The sequence below is a fragment of the Drosophila nasuta genome, chromosome 2R, assembly GCF_023558535.2.
Source record: "Drosophila nasuta strain 15112-1781.00 chromosome 2R, ASM2355853v1, whole genome shotgun sequence".
Lineage (NCBI taxonomy): Eukaryota > Metazoa > Arthropoda > Insecta > Diptera > Drosophilidae > Drosophila > Drosophila nasuta.
Window position 1 is genome coordinate 6,671,233 of NC_083456.1, and position 16,481 is coordinate 6,687,713.

The 16,481-nt window shown below is 32.6% G+C and overlaps 1 protein-coding gene across 8 annotated transcripts in view; it reads right to left on the bottom strand.

Moving 5' to 3' along the window:
- Positions 1-16,481, bottom strand: part of LOC132784079 (afadin) — a 63,126-nt gene that overhangs the window by 41,922 nt on the left and 4,723 nt on the right. For all 8 annotated transcript variants that reach the window (XM_060789465.1, XM_060789463.1, XM_060789464.1 and 5 more), the window contains exons 2-3: positions 1,092-1,363; positions 902-1,010 (exon numbers count right to left, since the gene is read on the bottom strand). In XM_060789465.1, coding sequence (XP_060645448.1) covers positions 902-1,010; positions 1,092-1,196 — 214 coding nt within the window. In that variant the 5' untranslated portion in view covers positions 1,197-1,363. The remainder of the gene's footprint in view (positions 1-901; positions 1,011-1,091; positions 1,364-16,481) is intronic.

Sequence of the window (16,481 nt, forward strand, 5' to 3'; positions counted from 1 at the left end):
AACTAATTTTGATTTGAAATTTAAAAAATTTAATTTTCATTTCATTTCAAAATTATGTTTTAAATTACAATTACAAAAATCTGATAGAATCGTCAAATATTATTTTCATTTTAATGAAAACAAATACCCATTATGAATAATAGAAAAACATAGCGGTATTATACGTAAAATATACTAAACTAATAGTCTGCAAAAAATACCGAAATATACCGATGGCCATATATGGTATATCGACTCTAGCTTATTAGATTTTTTTTTTTGATTTGCGGGTGCGGAACAGTTCGTGGCAAACATTTGAAACAAACCTGATCTGCGTTCAAGTGCTGTCAAAAAATATTATATCTCTATCGCTTAAAGTCTCTGAAATCTAAGTGCTTATACGGACGGACGGTCAGACAGACACTCGGACAGACGAACATGCATGCACAAAGTTGTAATACATTTCTACTATAAGGATATATGGGTATAAAAATGTTGTTCTCTTTCTATAAATTATAAATAAAATTTTGATATTTCAACTTATTTTTTAATACAACCCAACATAAATTGGTAAAATTTCTTTTCATTCTAGATTTTATAAATATCGAAGAGCAACTAAATTGCAAAAAAAAAATGTTTATTGCATTCAATTCTTCTGATAATATTATTTTTAATTCAGTAAAAAACATGCTAATGTATTCTTTTTTGTTTTAAACCTTAATTAATATCAGACATTTGTTTTTAAGAACTCTGAACAATAGAGATTTAAACGGAAAATATTTAAGCGAAATACTGAAAAATAGAGTGTTTGAACAGCAATTGTTTTGATTTTTAAAGTAGAGATAAACTGGGTTCTAAAATATATCTCTATATTTTCCTACAATAATATGCTCCATTTTCGACATATTTATGCTTCTCTCACCTATGACATCTGTGACTGTGGCATCGCTGGCAACGCGAATGCATTTGGTGGCCACTTTTTGGCCGGCATCTTGGAAGTAAAACCGCATAACGCCATGGAAGAGCAGATTCTGTTAAAAAAAAAAAGTAAAAAGCGAATAAATGTTAGAAATGTTTTGCCTATGAGAATAATTCATTTGAGTTTGGCTTACTTCGTCTGGCTCGGAGAGAGCAAAGAGATCCAATCTGTTGGCATTCCATTGCTGAATCACTGAACGTACTGCCTCGCGATCCAACATTTTCTTATCATGTGACATACTGTACAACTGGGGAGGGAGAGGTATTGGAATTTTTGGAATGTTTATCGTTTTTGTGACTCCAGTGTGACGTCGTTTATCTCGTTGTGTGTGTGTGTGTGTGTCTAGTGTTTAGATCTTTAATGTGTCTCCTCCTCTCTGCGTGTGTTGATGGAAGCTCCGGCTAACTGTAAACAACAAAGCACAAAAATGGGGTATATAATTAGATTTTAGGTTTACAACTTCCACGAAAACAGAATAGCATAAAAATACATCAAAATTCAGTAGCAGATGTGCAATTAGAAATGTTGCATTCACTCTGCAAAATGCAAACACTCCAAAATAAAATGATTCAAACGTTGTGTGAGCGAGTTGCGCTCTTTAGTTTTTACTACAAAGTAAAGAGTTGCTGAGCTTCAAGTTAAAATGATCCTAAGTATTTTAATAAGTTAACACAGCGAAGTTATTGAAGCTGAAACCAAATAAATGTCTTTGATTTTAGTTAAATTAGAGAAATAACTAAATTAGTGGAAAACATTCTTGGAACCTACGCAAAAGAGTTTAAAATAGAAAATTCTAAAAATTATGAAGTCCCAATTGGTAACATAAGTTTATATATAGCTTCAACACAAAATGATCCTAAGTAAGTTAATACTGCGAAGTCATTGAAACTGAAACCAAATAAAAGTCTTTGATTTTAGTTAAATTTGCAAAATAGCTTAATTAATAGAGAACATTTTTTAAATCTACTAGTTTAATATAGAAAATTCTAAAAATATGAAGGACCTATTGGTAAAAATAAGTTTAAATATAGCTTCAAGACAAAATGATCCTAAGTAAGTTAATACTGTGAAGTCATTGCACCTGAAACCAAATAAAAATCTTTAATTTTTGTTAAATTCAGAAAATAACTAAATTCGTGGATAACATTCTTGGAATTTTCGCATAATAGTTTAAGATAGAAAATTCTTAATATTATGAAGCCCATATTGGTAAGATAAGTTTAGATATATCAATCGCATATTGGTAGAATGAGAACTTAATTTTATGAAGAGCAAACTTCAACACAAAATGTGGCTTTCCATAGAAAACGATCGTTTGTCCCCTTAATAAAATGTTCTCGATTATGTGATTAATACATTACAAAACTCCCTCTATAGCATAGCACAGGCCATTTACATTGTCTTGCCAATTAAGAGTTCCATTACAGGCAACGATACCGCCCCGCCCCTGATCGGTGACCCCAGAAAAGCAAACAACTTCATCGGGGCAGAAAATGTTTCGACAATGTGTTAGAGGAACAAATAACCTCAAGATGTTTCTAGGGCGTGTCTCCCTCTCCCTCTCGCTCTGTCTCTGTCTCCCTCTCTCTGTTTCGCGCTTTGTGCAACGTTCAAAGTTCATCAAAAAATAAGAAAAAGAAGCGGAACTATGCCTGAAACGATTCTTATTCTTTGTGCACAGCAATTTCCCCTTGGTTAGTGTCTTGATATCTGTTGTTACTTATTTTGCCATGCATGTGTCTGTGCCTTTTACGTATATAGTTTAATAACCGTCAACGGTTACGCTTCGAAGAATTCGTCGTTTGGCCGCGCACAAAGAGTCGCCTAAGAAGGGGTTCTGGAATTCTCTGTGAGGAGGGGGAGGAAAGGTTGAACCACTCTATAACTCTATAAGCTGGGTTCTCTTCTAAGCTGGGAGAAGTAAAACAATTTCTTGTATGCGAGTCAAGGCGAGGGCGTGTTGTCAGTTGCAATTGCACCGCAATTTGCTTGTTGCCAAGCAGCTGACTTCGGGGCTTCCCCTCGTGCCTTCACCCTTCACCCTCCTCCCCTTCACTTTCCCATAACCCTTTTTGCAGGACGAAGGAGCTGCACTCGTGCGTAACCAGTCAAGTTTTTTCTTTATGTTTTCTTTTCTTTAGTTTTTGTATATATTTTAAATACATTTTGATGCTTTGGTATTTCATTTGGCTTGGTTTTGGGTTGCATTTCAATGCTTGTTGTGGTTGGTTTTTGTCGGTTGTCGGTTGTCGATTGTCGGTTGCTGGGCAGCTTTTAGGGGTTGTTACTCAGGGGTGCTCGTCGGCATAGACGTGATTGTTGGCATGCACTCAAGATTTATTACACTTTAAGTGCGGTAAATTTACAAGAAACATGCATTTGTACAACAGGTTAATAAGGCGGTTTTCAATTGAAGATACAAAGTAACACAATGAATTAATTCAAATAAATAATTAAAAGAGCATCAGAAGTTGTTTGAGAATATCACAAAAATCGAAGTCACAAACTTTGTTGATGAAATTAGTTTAGTAAAAATATCTAAATCATTTTGAAGACTAAACCTGGTAATATAACAAATATATATAATATAATACATAATATAAGTGAACCAAGTGCCTCATTTCTTATTTATTTTTAATTTTAAAACTATTTCAGTAAAAAAAATGTACAACAGGAAATTCCGAGTGTTCGTTACGCTTGAAAAGACACAGAGAAGAAGAGAGAACCCTAGAATGTAGAGTCTAGTCTAACCGCTGAGTGTGTTTTGTAATTATTTAAGCAATTTTACAACATTATTAAAAAGACATAAAACTGACATTTACACCGACGCAACGATCAAAGTCAACAACCAAGTTAATGTCGTTGTTGTTGTCGTTGCTTTTGCATTTGCTGTTTGTAAGTGCACTGAGCCCAAAGATTGCTCGTATTGATAAAAATATAAAAAGCCGGAAAACCGCAAAGGCAGTAACAACAAACAGTGGAAGAAAAACAAAACTGTCACTTGATAAATAGAGAAACAGAGAGACAGATGTACGATTAAGTATAGTATGTAGTATAGGAGTATATGAAATAAAAGTACCATAACAGACAAAAGCCAAGAAACAAAGCGTCCCAATGAACGAGGTGAATGTACCGAAGAATTTCTTTAGAATTTTGGGCGCTTCCAAATTGGCAAGTAGGCATGATTAAATACTTTTGAGGTTAGCAAAACGAAAACTGCTTTAATTCTATTATTTTTAATTGAGTTTGTGGCCATTGAGTGGCGTTTAATTGAAAGCCAATAACAGTGGCAGTAAGTCAAGTACAACAATTGCAGCTGCGGCTATTAAAAGATGACAAGTGAAAATTGCTGAAATCAGCAGAAACCAGCTTAATCAATGGGCGACAACAACAAAGGCTTAGCCATGACACAAACCAGACTTGACTTTACTTTATTGAAACGCCATTTGTATCATGCCATCTCTCTCTGTCTTTCTCTGTCGCTCTTAGTGTTTATCTTCTGCTTCTGTTTATGCTTTTGTTTTCCATTCTTCGATTGCTTTACACGCAGCTTTGTTGTCGTTACTCTTTTGCTTTGCTTTGATGTGCTTTTCTGTGGCTTCTTCTTTCACTCTTCCATTCGCTGGCGGCTTAAAAGCCTGCGACACTTTTGCACTCGAACCGCGTATTCAGCACAAAAAGAGCCCAATGAATAGAAGACGAGGTGTCCAGTGTCAACATAAACATTTGGATGCTCTAACTTTTCAGTTGGATAAGTTTCCAACTTGAATATTTATAAATATATGTAGGAAATAATGAAAATACGGAACTATGTAAGAGGAAAGTTCTCAAAAGTTTTCATAATTGCGTTAGTAAAACCTTTTTTAAAATTATTTAAAAATTAAAATATGTTTTTCACAATTATTTGCAATGTAGTATAAATTATTCTTTTCTGTGTTTATTCAAAAATTTTCGTAATTCTTATTTAATATTATTTGAGTATTTAATACTCAAACGTTTTAATCTGTTTCTACAACAATAAAGAGCTGATTTTTTTTCCTTATGTTATTTTAATTAATTAATACCCATAAAACAATATGAAAACTGGAACTTTACTTTATAATTTCCGCTTTTCTCATTGTTAAATACTTCTTGTGGTGCAAAGCTAATGTAATAGCGATAATACCCTTAAAGACACGTCCAATATATGCGACACATTGTTTTATAATCCAATTTAACAGAAATCATTTGCCGGTTGCCGTTTGAAAAATTTCTCGCGACATTTTTTTCTTTTTATTTATAAAAAGTGCTTTGAATTTATAAATAGTACATATTTCTTTTTTCATATATACTTTATTCTGTGGATTTGCTGTTTAGTCGTGTAACTGTAGTTGGCGTTTTATTGTTGTCTTAACGAAGTTGTTGTTGCCATTTTTTTTTTCCTTCTGCTTAAAATAAATATAAACATAACATTTTTTCGCCTTTGTGTGTGAAAACAGAAAACTAAAGAGAAAAAACCGGCAACAGCGAGCGAAGCCGGTGTCAAAGGCATACCAAAGTGGTTGTTGACTTTTTTTGTTTATTGTGTTGTTTTTTTACACTTTTTTTTACATGCCCAACAATTTTTTCATACCTTCTTAACCAGGCACCAAAACGAAGTCGCAGTTGAGTGTGTCGCTGGCAATAAGCAACAACAACAATGCGAGAATATGAGTCAAGTTTGCTGCTATTGTGGCTCATGATAATGTTGTTGTTGTGCTTTTGGGCCAAGCTTAATTGGTTGGTGGAATTGGGTTGAGCGTAAATTGTAATGAGCCCTAAAGTGCTCAAATGGCGGAATCATGAATCAACACACATTAGGCAAAGGTGTTGCCACAATAAATACCGCGTGTCTGAATTTAAATAGAGGATGCCCGCCCAACAACAGGAAAGACTCGGCATTGTAATGAGCATGACTAATGCGAAAGAGTTCAACTGGAGTTCGGCTTGGAAGTTCTTGTATTCTCAACAATTTGTAATTACATATTCTATACAAACAACTTGAATGTGTGTTGTGCACTTTCTGTTTCGAAAGTCAAATGAAACTGTAATTATCTCTTGTCACGATCTGTTCGATTCGACAGCAATACATCACGACACCTTTGAAATGCCTTTTTTTTGCGACCTTATCACGCAGTAAAAGTTAGGATACATCAAAGAACTTGTAGATTTACTTTTAACATGGGTAATAAAATTGAAAAATTGAAATTGTATAACAGAAAAATGTCGATTATTTGCATACAACATTTTTAGTAAATAAATAAATAATCGATTTTATATAGATGTCTTCAAATAAAGACATTCATAATCTACATTTGAAATTATGTGTTTTCTTTATTCCTTTAGTTCTCCTTTCTTACTTTTCCTCTTAAATAAAATGTAAGATAATTGCAAGAACTATAAAACAAGTTTGTCATAAAATAAACTATAATTACTTTCTTATCAATTTCATATTCCCAATTTTTAGTGATGTCTCTATTCAGTCCTTTCTTATCTTTTCTTTATATCATTCTTAAATACAATTTTAAACAACTTTAAGATCTAGCTAATTAGCTATGTTATTTAGTTACAAATCTTATAACTTCATAGAATCATATTCTTATTTCTGAATCAGATATTTTCCTTATTCCGTCAATTATCTTTTCATTTTGTAGTTTTATTCTCAATCTTTCTTGAAAAAAATTTAAGATAACTTCAAAAGCTAGCTAATTAGTTATGTTGCTTACTTATAAATCTATCAAAAAAACAGCATAATTATATTCATAATTCTGAATGAGATATTTGCCTATCCCTTCAATACTCTTTCTTTATCTCGTTCTCAAATAAAATTTAAGATCATTTCAAGAGCTAGCTTATCATCTACTTTGGTACAGAAAAATTAGCATAAATACAAGCTGCAATTAGCTGTTCAACGAAATGCAATTGAACGAACGCTGCATCAGCTTTGACCCTGCTGCGAATGCCTTGACAATCCATTGCAATTAGTCAGCTAATTTATTTCAGGAACTGCAATTTAACCCAATTGCATCGAGTTGTATTTGTTTTTTTTAGATGTTTGTAGGTAAGACAAACCCCATCATAATTATGCATGCCGCACATCAAAAATTCTCGCTGTTGTTGTTGTTGTTGTCATGGTTGTCCTCCTCATCGTCGAGATGGCCGCACCCGACACACGACGATGCTTCTGTGCATATTTAATTTGTTAATTTCCCATAAACTCGCTGTGAGAATATGCATAGAAAATGGTAAATATTCACATACGCATACACATAATTGAGTGTGCTCATATGAAAATCAAACAATGATAGAAATAATTAATTATACGAACGACATGCAAAAATGCGCAAAGCGTTTTGCATGCTAATGAAAAAACGAGCATTGCTCATACGCCGCATTATCCAGTTTTTCTTTGAAAAGTTCACATTGCGTGCAGCGAATGCGAAATTCAAATCCGAATTCGAAAAATCAAAACAAAAACATAAATAAATATGGGCAAATAGATGTGCTTTAAACAAACTGAATTTAGATAGAGAAAAAATAAATATATAAATACGTATATATTCATCGCATTACCATAAACGGAAACTATTAATCAACTTTCACTTGTTGGTTTTTTTTTAAACTGTGAGCGCTGTCGATATTTTTGAACCAACCTTGTTGGCTGTCTTTATTAATGAAGTTGCCCAAAAATGTAGAAATGTTTACTCTGCTTATGCCTCATCAACAGGTTGTTGACTGATTATGCTTATGGCTTTATCTCTATGCCATTATCTTGATTTTTATCTTGATTGCCCGGCCAAGTCATTCAACTGATTACAGACACAAATAAAATCAAACAAATAACTTGATTTTATCTATTTTTAATTCGCCATTTAAATGCTGTAGTTTTTCTCTTCACACATAAATGCTAATATGCAATCTTATCTATCATTTGGCATTATGACATCAAAAAGAATGTCAAGACTCCATCCAAATGACAATAATTTATATGGAATTTATTTGGTATTTCTGCTTCTGCTTCTGCTAATAAATGAATTCTATTGTTGAGGTAGCAGCGTGTCAATTATTGTTGACATATTTTCAAACAGGTTTGAGCATTTCAGAAGTGCCAAATTCATTTGGAAATCTAAGGTCACACTCAACTTACGCTGTGAATATTAGTTCAAGTTATTTATAACCAAGTTCCCTATACTATATATATTTTTTGATGTGTGTAAACAATAACTATGCTTTGTTCGGCGGTTTCATAATATTTGCTCTATTAAATTGCACAATTCACAGAAATGTGATATCATAATAAAACTCAACTTTGAAACGAAACAAAGGTTTATCGCTCCCTCTCTACACTTATAATTTTTTATCCAACTATCGGTTCCCTCTCTCTCTCTCTCTCTGTCTCTCTTTATGTTTGAATTGTTTACGCAACTTTTGCAGCAACTACAATAACACGCAGTTTATAATAAAAGTGTCTGTGATACACCGAAATTTTGATGCACTTGTAAAAAGCATAATATATGGTTTTTATAACCACGTCCGTATAATCATGTACATACATCTAAGAGAAAGACTATAAGAAAAAAAGCTAATGAAAAAGCAGCTAAAAATATACACTTCTGTTTTTTTCTTTATTTTCGGTATATTTAAATTATAATACCGTTATATATATATTAAGGGTATTATTTCAATATTTTTTGGTATATTAATGCGATATGTTTAACTGGAATATTTAATTTGGTATATTAATTTGGTATATTTTTTAAAGAACTGTTTGCGGGTATCTTACAGTTCAGCATACCCTATTATATCTTTCATTTTATTTAAATATATACCTTTTTAAAAGTGTGCAAACAATTTTACCATATTTTATTTTTATTCATTTGAATGCCCTGAAGTAAGAGTAGAACAAATTTAACATACTTTATTTTTGGTATATTATTTCGGTGTATTTAAATTATAATACCGAGCTGTATTAAATTGGTATATGTAACTGGTATATTTAATAATGAACGAGTTGCGAGTATCTTACACTTGAGCACACCCAATTGTAGATTTCTTTCTTTTTTTTAATACTGTGCGTACAAATTTACCATATTTTATTTTTACTCATTTTAATACTTTGAAGTAAGAGTATAAAAAATATGACTTTCATGCGAAAACTTTTAAATTCAGTTGTTTAATTAAAAGCGCAAACTTTTTAGAAATTTTATAATTATTAGTTTTAGTTTGTGTTTTTCTGCTTTTTTTGGGTGGCGAAAGGGGAACTCATCGTAATTGCGAACACAGCAGCCGACAAGGCAACTCAGATAATGTTGCCAAGTTGTTGAAGTGTTTTCGAGTGCAATTTTACATATTTGCTGGCCAAGTTGTTGTTGCTAATTAGGCCAGGAAGCAATTTAACCGGTTAATAGACGAACAGCCTGCACTTTGTTGGCAATGTAACGAGAACAAAGCCATTCATATTAATCGCAGAAGATGTCGACAAACTTTTCATGGTATCTGTTATAAACGATACGTGGGTATAAATGTTATATGTAGAAGTTGGCTTTGGTTGCATATTTAATGTGGGAAAATTATAATGTCAGTTGGCCGGAACCTCGCTTTGATGTCGACTGTTAATTGCCAGCGGCAATAGCAACAACAACAACAACAATTGCAGCAACAGCAGCAGCAGCAGCCAAATGGCCATGCACTTATATCTAATGGCAAACTATATCCATAAGATATGAGAGACCAGACCAGTAGGAAAGTCTGAACCCCTCCAGCATTTGTAGTATGAACTCCTCTCGCCGGACTTCTTGGAAACACGCAACTTTCACTGCGCCAAACAACGCCCATAAAAAGAGACCCAGAGACACGACCGGAATCAAGTCTCCGCTATTCCGATGATGTCTAAGACTCAGACAGACAGACAGGCAGACAGACAGAAAGCCGGCGACAATTGACAATTGGCAATAAAATTTCAATTAACGTGAAAATGTCAAATACTTAAGAAAATGAAATAAAGACAATAAACACATTGCGACAACGCAGTGAGTGAAAATCAAGTGAAAAGAGACGACGACCAAATGGGGCCAAAAGCAATTCGAAAATAATACGACGAAGACGCTGAAATCAATGAAATGGTAGAGAAACTAATATTTGAAATTACTGAAGCGGGAGACATTTTATTGCTATGTTATCAACTCATCTTTTATTGGTTTGCAAGACATGCTCAAGACAATAATATGGTAAAGTGGTGCATTTTTGGTATATTTTGAACTCGGCTATATTTTGAATGTATCACAATATCGATATACCAAATATAGGCTTCGGTATATTTAAATATTTTTGTGATATATTGTAAACACTTTATGTATTTTTGGTATATTTTGTACTTTGTGTTCTATTTTGAATGTAGCAAAATATTGGTATACAACATATAGTTTTCGGTATACTTAAATATGTTTGTGGTATATTGTAAATACTTTATACATCTTTGATATATTTTGTATTCTATGTTTTATTTTGAATCTACCACAATATCGATATACCAAATATAGCTTTCGGTATATTTAAATATTTTTGTGGGTTATAGTAAGTACTTTATAAATTTCCGGTATAATTTGTACTACTTTTGAATGTAGCACAATATCGATACACCAAATAAACCTTTCGGTATATTTTGATATGTTTGTAGTATATTTCAAGGATGATTTGCTGTGTTATCAACTCAGCTTTTATTGGTTTGCAAGAAATGCTCAAGAAAATATTATGGTAAAGTGGTATAAATACTTGATGCATTGTCGGTATATATTGTACTCTGTTATATTTTGAATGTCTCACAATATCGATATACCAAATATAGCTTTCGGTATATTTAAATTTGTGCGTGGTATATTTTTGGTATATTTCTCGCATATGGTGGTATTTAAACTGAGTAGCGTGTCAATTTCTTACTTGTTTTAAATTCAAAAGAAGGAAAATATTATCTATAATAAACATTATCGACTCAAAAGTGATGTAAATAAATGAATTCAAAACACAGGTTAGAAACAAATATTATCTAATATTATCTATGCATTTAGATAGTTAAGCTTTATTAGTACTTTGTCGGCATCAAAAGAATACTTTAATTATTAACTGCAGTTCACTAAATACTTATTGTTGCTAAATATGGCAAATTGACACTTAACACATGTGTTTCAAATGTCACAAGCAGCTGCCAAAGTTAACACAGTTTGGTTTGGCTTAATTGAATGCCAAAAGCAATTTGTTAGCTGCAATCAGAAGCGTGTGGATGGCTTGTCACTCACTTCAAATCAAATCTTAATACGAATTACAACAGCCGTGAGAAGAACGAGGGATTCCGATTATTACACACATCGATCTATGCATAAATATATGCATATATATATGTATATAGTATGTCAATCACAACCGGTTCGACCACCGTGGACTGTGGAATGTGGAACGAGCTATGCGGCTATACGGCATCTGTTAATGCCTCCGATGTGCACGGCTGGGGCATGTTTATTTAATATGCAACTGCGTCATTGCGCAGGCGCAACTGTCAACTACATATCTATGTGTGTGTGTGTGTTCGTTGCAAGCATTGGGCAACTACTGGCGATGCCCCATTGCCACATTTCCCAATTCCACGCCTCACGATGCTGCATGTGGGGCCAACACTTATGCTAGTGGCTAACAAGATTTTCGACGTTTAATTATGCTAGACAACAATTAACATTAAATTTATTGCTGTTCATTCGCCCAGCTGCAACCTTGGGTCAAGGCTTGATTTGTCATGTTCAGCACAACAAAAAAATGAATAAAATGGCATTAAACATTTGATTTGCTTGTAACCCTTCACTTTCAATCAGACATTCGGAAGTCGTTTAAACTTTCGCTGTTGTGTAATAAACATACAGCAAATACTAGAATGATCTTTTAGCTCTTGAAAACAATCAACAACAAATTGTATAATGCAATATGGTTAATTGATTTGCTAAACAATACTGCATAGATTCTTTAATATTTCTACAATTGTTTTTTTTAACATTTTTTAACAAATTTTTTAAATATTTATCAAATATATTTTTATTTGAAAATAATACATTAAAATTTTAAATAAAAATACATTAAAATTTAAAAAAGAAATAAATTCAAAAAAGGTTTTAAAAACGAATGAAATATTATTGAAAATAAATTAAAAACAAACTAATCATTTTTTAAAATAAATTAAATAATTTGAAATAAAATAATATTATTATTAACTTTATTTCAAAAGATAAAACATATATTTTGCAATAGAAATGTCATTGTATAAATGAATATATATAAAAATAAAATATATATATAAAAATAAATATTTCGAAAAAAAATTTAATTTTTGTAAAAATAAATTGAATTGTTTTCTAAAGTTTATTTGAGAGAATATTTGCACAAATTTTTAATTTAAAAAAGACTTGGTTTCAGAAAATGAAACAGTTTTAAGAATAAATTTAATATTTTAAAAAATATTTTATAATATTAATTTTTATTCAAAATATTTTTGTAAAGAACAAATATATATTTATCAAAAATATCTGTTTCCTAACTCACACTATATTGAAAATTTAACTGACAACTCGTAAAACTTTAATTTTCAAAATTGGGGATATATTTCACTATATAAATCATTAAGAATATTTTTATTATTGCAGTTAGGATCTTTGCAATTAGAACTAATTGTCAAAAACAGCTAAGCAATTGTAAAAAAAAGTGTATACATTTTTGTATGATGCAAGTAAAACTTTCGGCTATGCCACAAAATGATGCAATTTGGGTCAAGTAAAAGACGACGCATAAATTAGTTAGCACTTAGAGCAGCAGCTGCTGTTGGTGAAATGATGGTGCTGATGATGTTGCTGCTGACCCACAAGTCTTGCAGCCGATAAGATCTTTGTAATTACCTGTAAAATAGTTTGCTGCAGATAAGCAAACAGTAACAGCAGCCAGCGATGGCAAGCGTGAAAATTGCAGCTGTTAAAAATCGAGCCAACAAACGGGATTTAAGGTAGAAAGAAGCAGAAAAGAAGAACTCGGGGTTAAGAGGTGCAAACATAAAAGTGTACAAGCATAATTTGTAGAGCAGAAGACGTCTCCTCTCGACTCACAAACCAAAAAGCAAATAGCCAAAGGTAATCAGCTGTCGCGCCGCCGCAACAAAATGACAGACGGACAGACAGACAGACAGACGGACTGAGCGACGGGCGGACAGACGGGACAAAATAATTAGTTTGAATGAGATGCAGCACTTGAGAAAAAAAAAAAACAACGTAGAGAGCATCAACAGAGCCATAACAAATAATTATAATAAAGATACATTTGCAGGCAGACAGACAGACAGAAAGAGAGACGAGCATTAAGTCCACATTATGCATTCATTTGTGTGCTGAGACAGTCTGAATGCCACACACACACACACACACACACAGAGAGACAAACATAAGAGACAACAAAAAGAATTCGGCACAAATGAAACAAAACTCGCTGACAGAAGCATCCCGAGTGCTGCGCATGCGCAACAATTCAGCCATAGATACTTTTTGTATAGAAATTCCTAGATATGTATGAGAGATAAGCCCACTGAAGATAGAAATGTGCTCTTGACAAAAAGAGAAGCATAAATCAAATTTGAATACACCAAAGGAGACAGACAAGGAGTAAGAAGTGTGCAATTTCTTTGCTCACATCGAAGTTGGAAATGTTCTTCTTCCATACAATTGAAGTACTTTTCAAAGCACTTGAAATATAGTCAGCCAAATTTGCGATATTATCTATGGGTTCTATTAGTTTCGGTTTGCTCATTTGTACGTGACATTTGAAGAGTCACAATAGCAGCTAAAGATCAAAGATATGAAGTACTTTATAAAGTATGCAAAAGTATTGGAAATATTTTTGTGACAATTGAGAATCTGACATTTTTATTATTACTAAGTTATTCAAATATTTATAAGTTACATTTATTACTGAGCTACGTGAACACAAAGCTCTTGTAAAAAATATCTCAGCACTTCTGACTTTAGTTTGCCAAGAGACATTGCTGAAGTCAACAAACTTTCTGCTTGGATAGCTCAGCAAGAAAAAGTATCTTAGCTTCTTATTTTGCTACACAATTTCTAAAATAGAAATGTAATAGTTGCAGTTTTCTATGCGACATTCGAATGTGTTCTATACCCTTATTAAAAAGTATACTTTACCACAAATTTGTGATTTCTTTATACTTTGATTCCTAATAAATCAGTTTCTTTAATTCTAAAATACAGCTACAAAGATAAATATTTCGATGATGTTCGATATAAAAAATATAAATTAACAATAATAATGCACACTTTTTTTGCAAGAATTTAATTGGATGATTAGGTAATTAAACTTGTTGCTTTGTATATATCTTTCTCAGTAGAAAATATTTCAAAACTTGTTAATATTGTATTTTATAAAATGACATTTAATTTAAGACAAAAATATAGTTACTTTCATTCTTTCATTTCCAAGTTTGATAGAATTTCTATTATGATATAAGAGCACTTTATTTTTTATTTACACTACTTTTTGCGAATGAAAGCGTAAGTTTTAAATAGGATAAGTAGTTAATCAAGCTTCGGTGGGACACTTCATTGACATGTTTTTATAGTAGATACCGTTGCATATTCTTGGGACAGGATTTTGTTGTTGCTCTTGGTTATTGTTATGGCCCGGCAACTGTCAACTATCAACTGTGAACTTGGTGTTTATGTTAGGGGTGGAAACGTAGCGACAACACACGCACACGCACACACGCACTCACACACACTTATTGCCATCGAAAAGTCGAGGAGGGCTGAGCCCAGGTACAACAGAGTAAAATCAAGATCATCATTATGATGTTGTTGATGATCATTATGATCGTGGTAAGGGCAGGTAGCTGTACCTAAGCAGAGAGAGAGGCCAACTAAAGGATCGCTAAGAGAGCGGTACAGAGAGAGTGAGAGAGAGGGAGAGAAGCAAGCAGGGTTCGGTGCACTGGCGCAGAACGTGGTTGGGAAAACCGTTTTTCAGTTTTATGAATTATACCAATTGACAATTTCAGGGCAACACACAAAAAAAAAGTACAGTCATTGAAGACGCTGAAGTAAAACCGCTGCTGCCTTTTAGGCCTGTTGCATCTCTACCTCCTGGGCCATTGTGGTACCTTTATTGTGTCGCACTTTTCTGTCCATCAATATTAATGCCGCTTGTCAATCAGCCGACACTCGACACTCGACTCGAGTATGAAAGAAAACGAATGCGAATGCTTCTTTTAAGCAAATGTTTCCCTTTTTAATTCACACACTCGATCATTTTAGAGAGTGCTTGACTTGGCTATCCCTTCTTAACCAGGCCAATAGAGGCAGCATCCATTTAAACTCGATTGCAATCTGACATCTAATTGAAAGAGTTTTTAATGATTTCATTGTTGATCGCTTGATTGTGCACCAATCAAACTCAAATACAAACATTTTTCATTTGTAATGCGATTCAGAATTTATTAGTAAATTGATTGCCAACTATCGTAATGCGATCATTTTACTTTTCCATGTCCAAATCTTTCTCTATACAAGTTCTATTCACATTTTACAGGTTTTTACACTTTAAGTATATTTTGCTACTTGAGCTTGAAATCACGACATTTATAATTAATTTATTTACCATTCTTATGTGGTTAATGTTTAAGACTTCATTATTTTACAAATTTTAATTATATTTTCTTTGTTCCTCTCTCTTGTAAAGTCTTAGTTGCTTTGGCTGACAATCTGATATATTTTTACTCTATGGTATATTTTAGATGTAGTATTTGTGGTATTTTTACTTGGTATATTTTAAGAATAATACCGCACTTTTATTTAAAAGTAGTGTTCCTCATTGTTTTGTTTTTTTTTTTTTAATTTAATATTAGTTTATGGGTATTTATTTTGTTATCAGACTTTCAATTTTTGATAAATATTTTTTTTAACTTTATATTTATATATATTTTATATTTTTATAAACTCTTCAATTATTCTTTGATTTACAATTTGATATTATATTCATAAATAATCATTATCTAGTTTCACCTTTTACCCTCTACCTATTTTATATTTAATTTATTTAAAATTGTAAGTTTCTAAATACAATTAGCTTGTTTCCAAGTAAATTTCGAAATGTTGTTCCACCGAAGTTGCGAATATTTTCACTGTTTAATTATTATTCGAAAATGTGTTGAACAGAATTCGCTTTGGCATTTGCATTCGCATTCTTGGGGCAGGCAAATTTTAAAATATGTATGCCACAACAAATTCCAGTTGTCCGTCAAGCGGCAGCCCGTTTACGGTTTAGTTCTTCCTCAAGTGGAGCTCCCCAGGCCGAGTCTCAGTCTCAGTCGCAGACACAATAACAAATAACAAGGCAGCGTAGAAAGAGATTTTCGCAATGCTTCAAAAGCAACTCGAAGCTGTGGGTAATGTGAGACATGTGTGTGTGTGTGTGT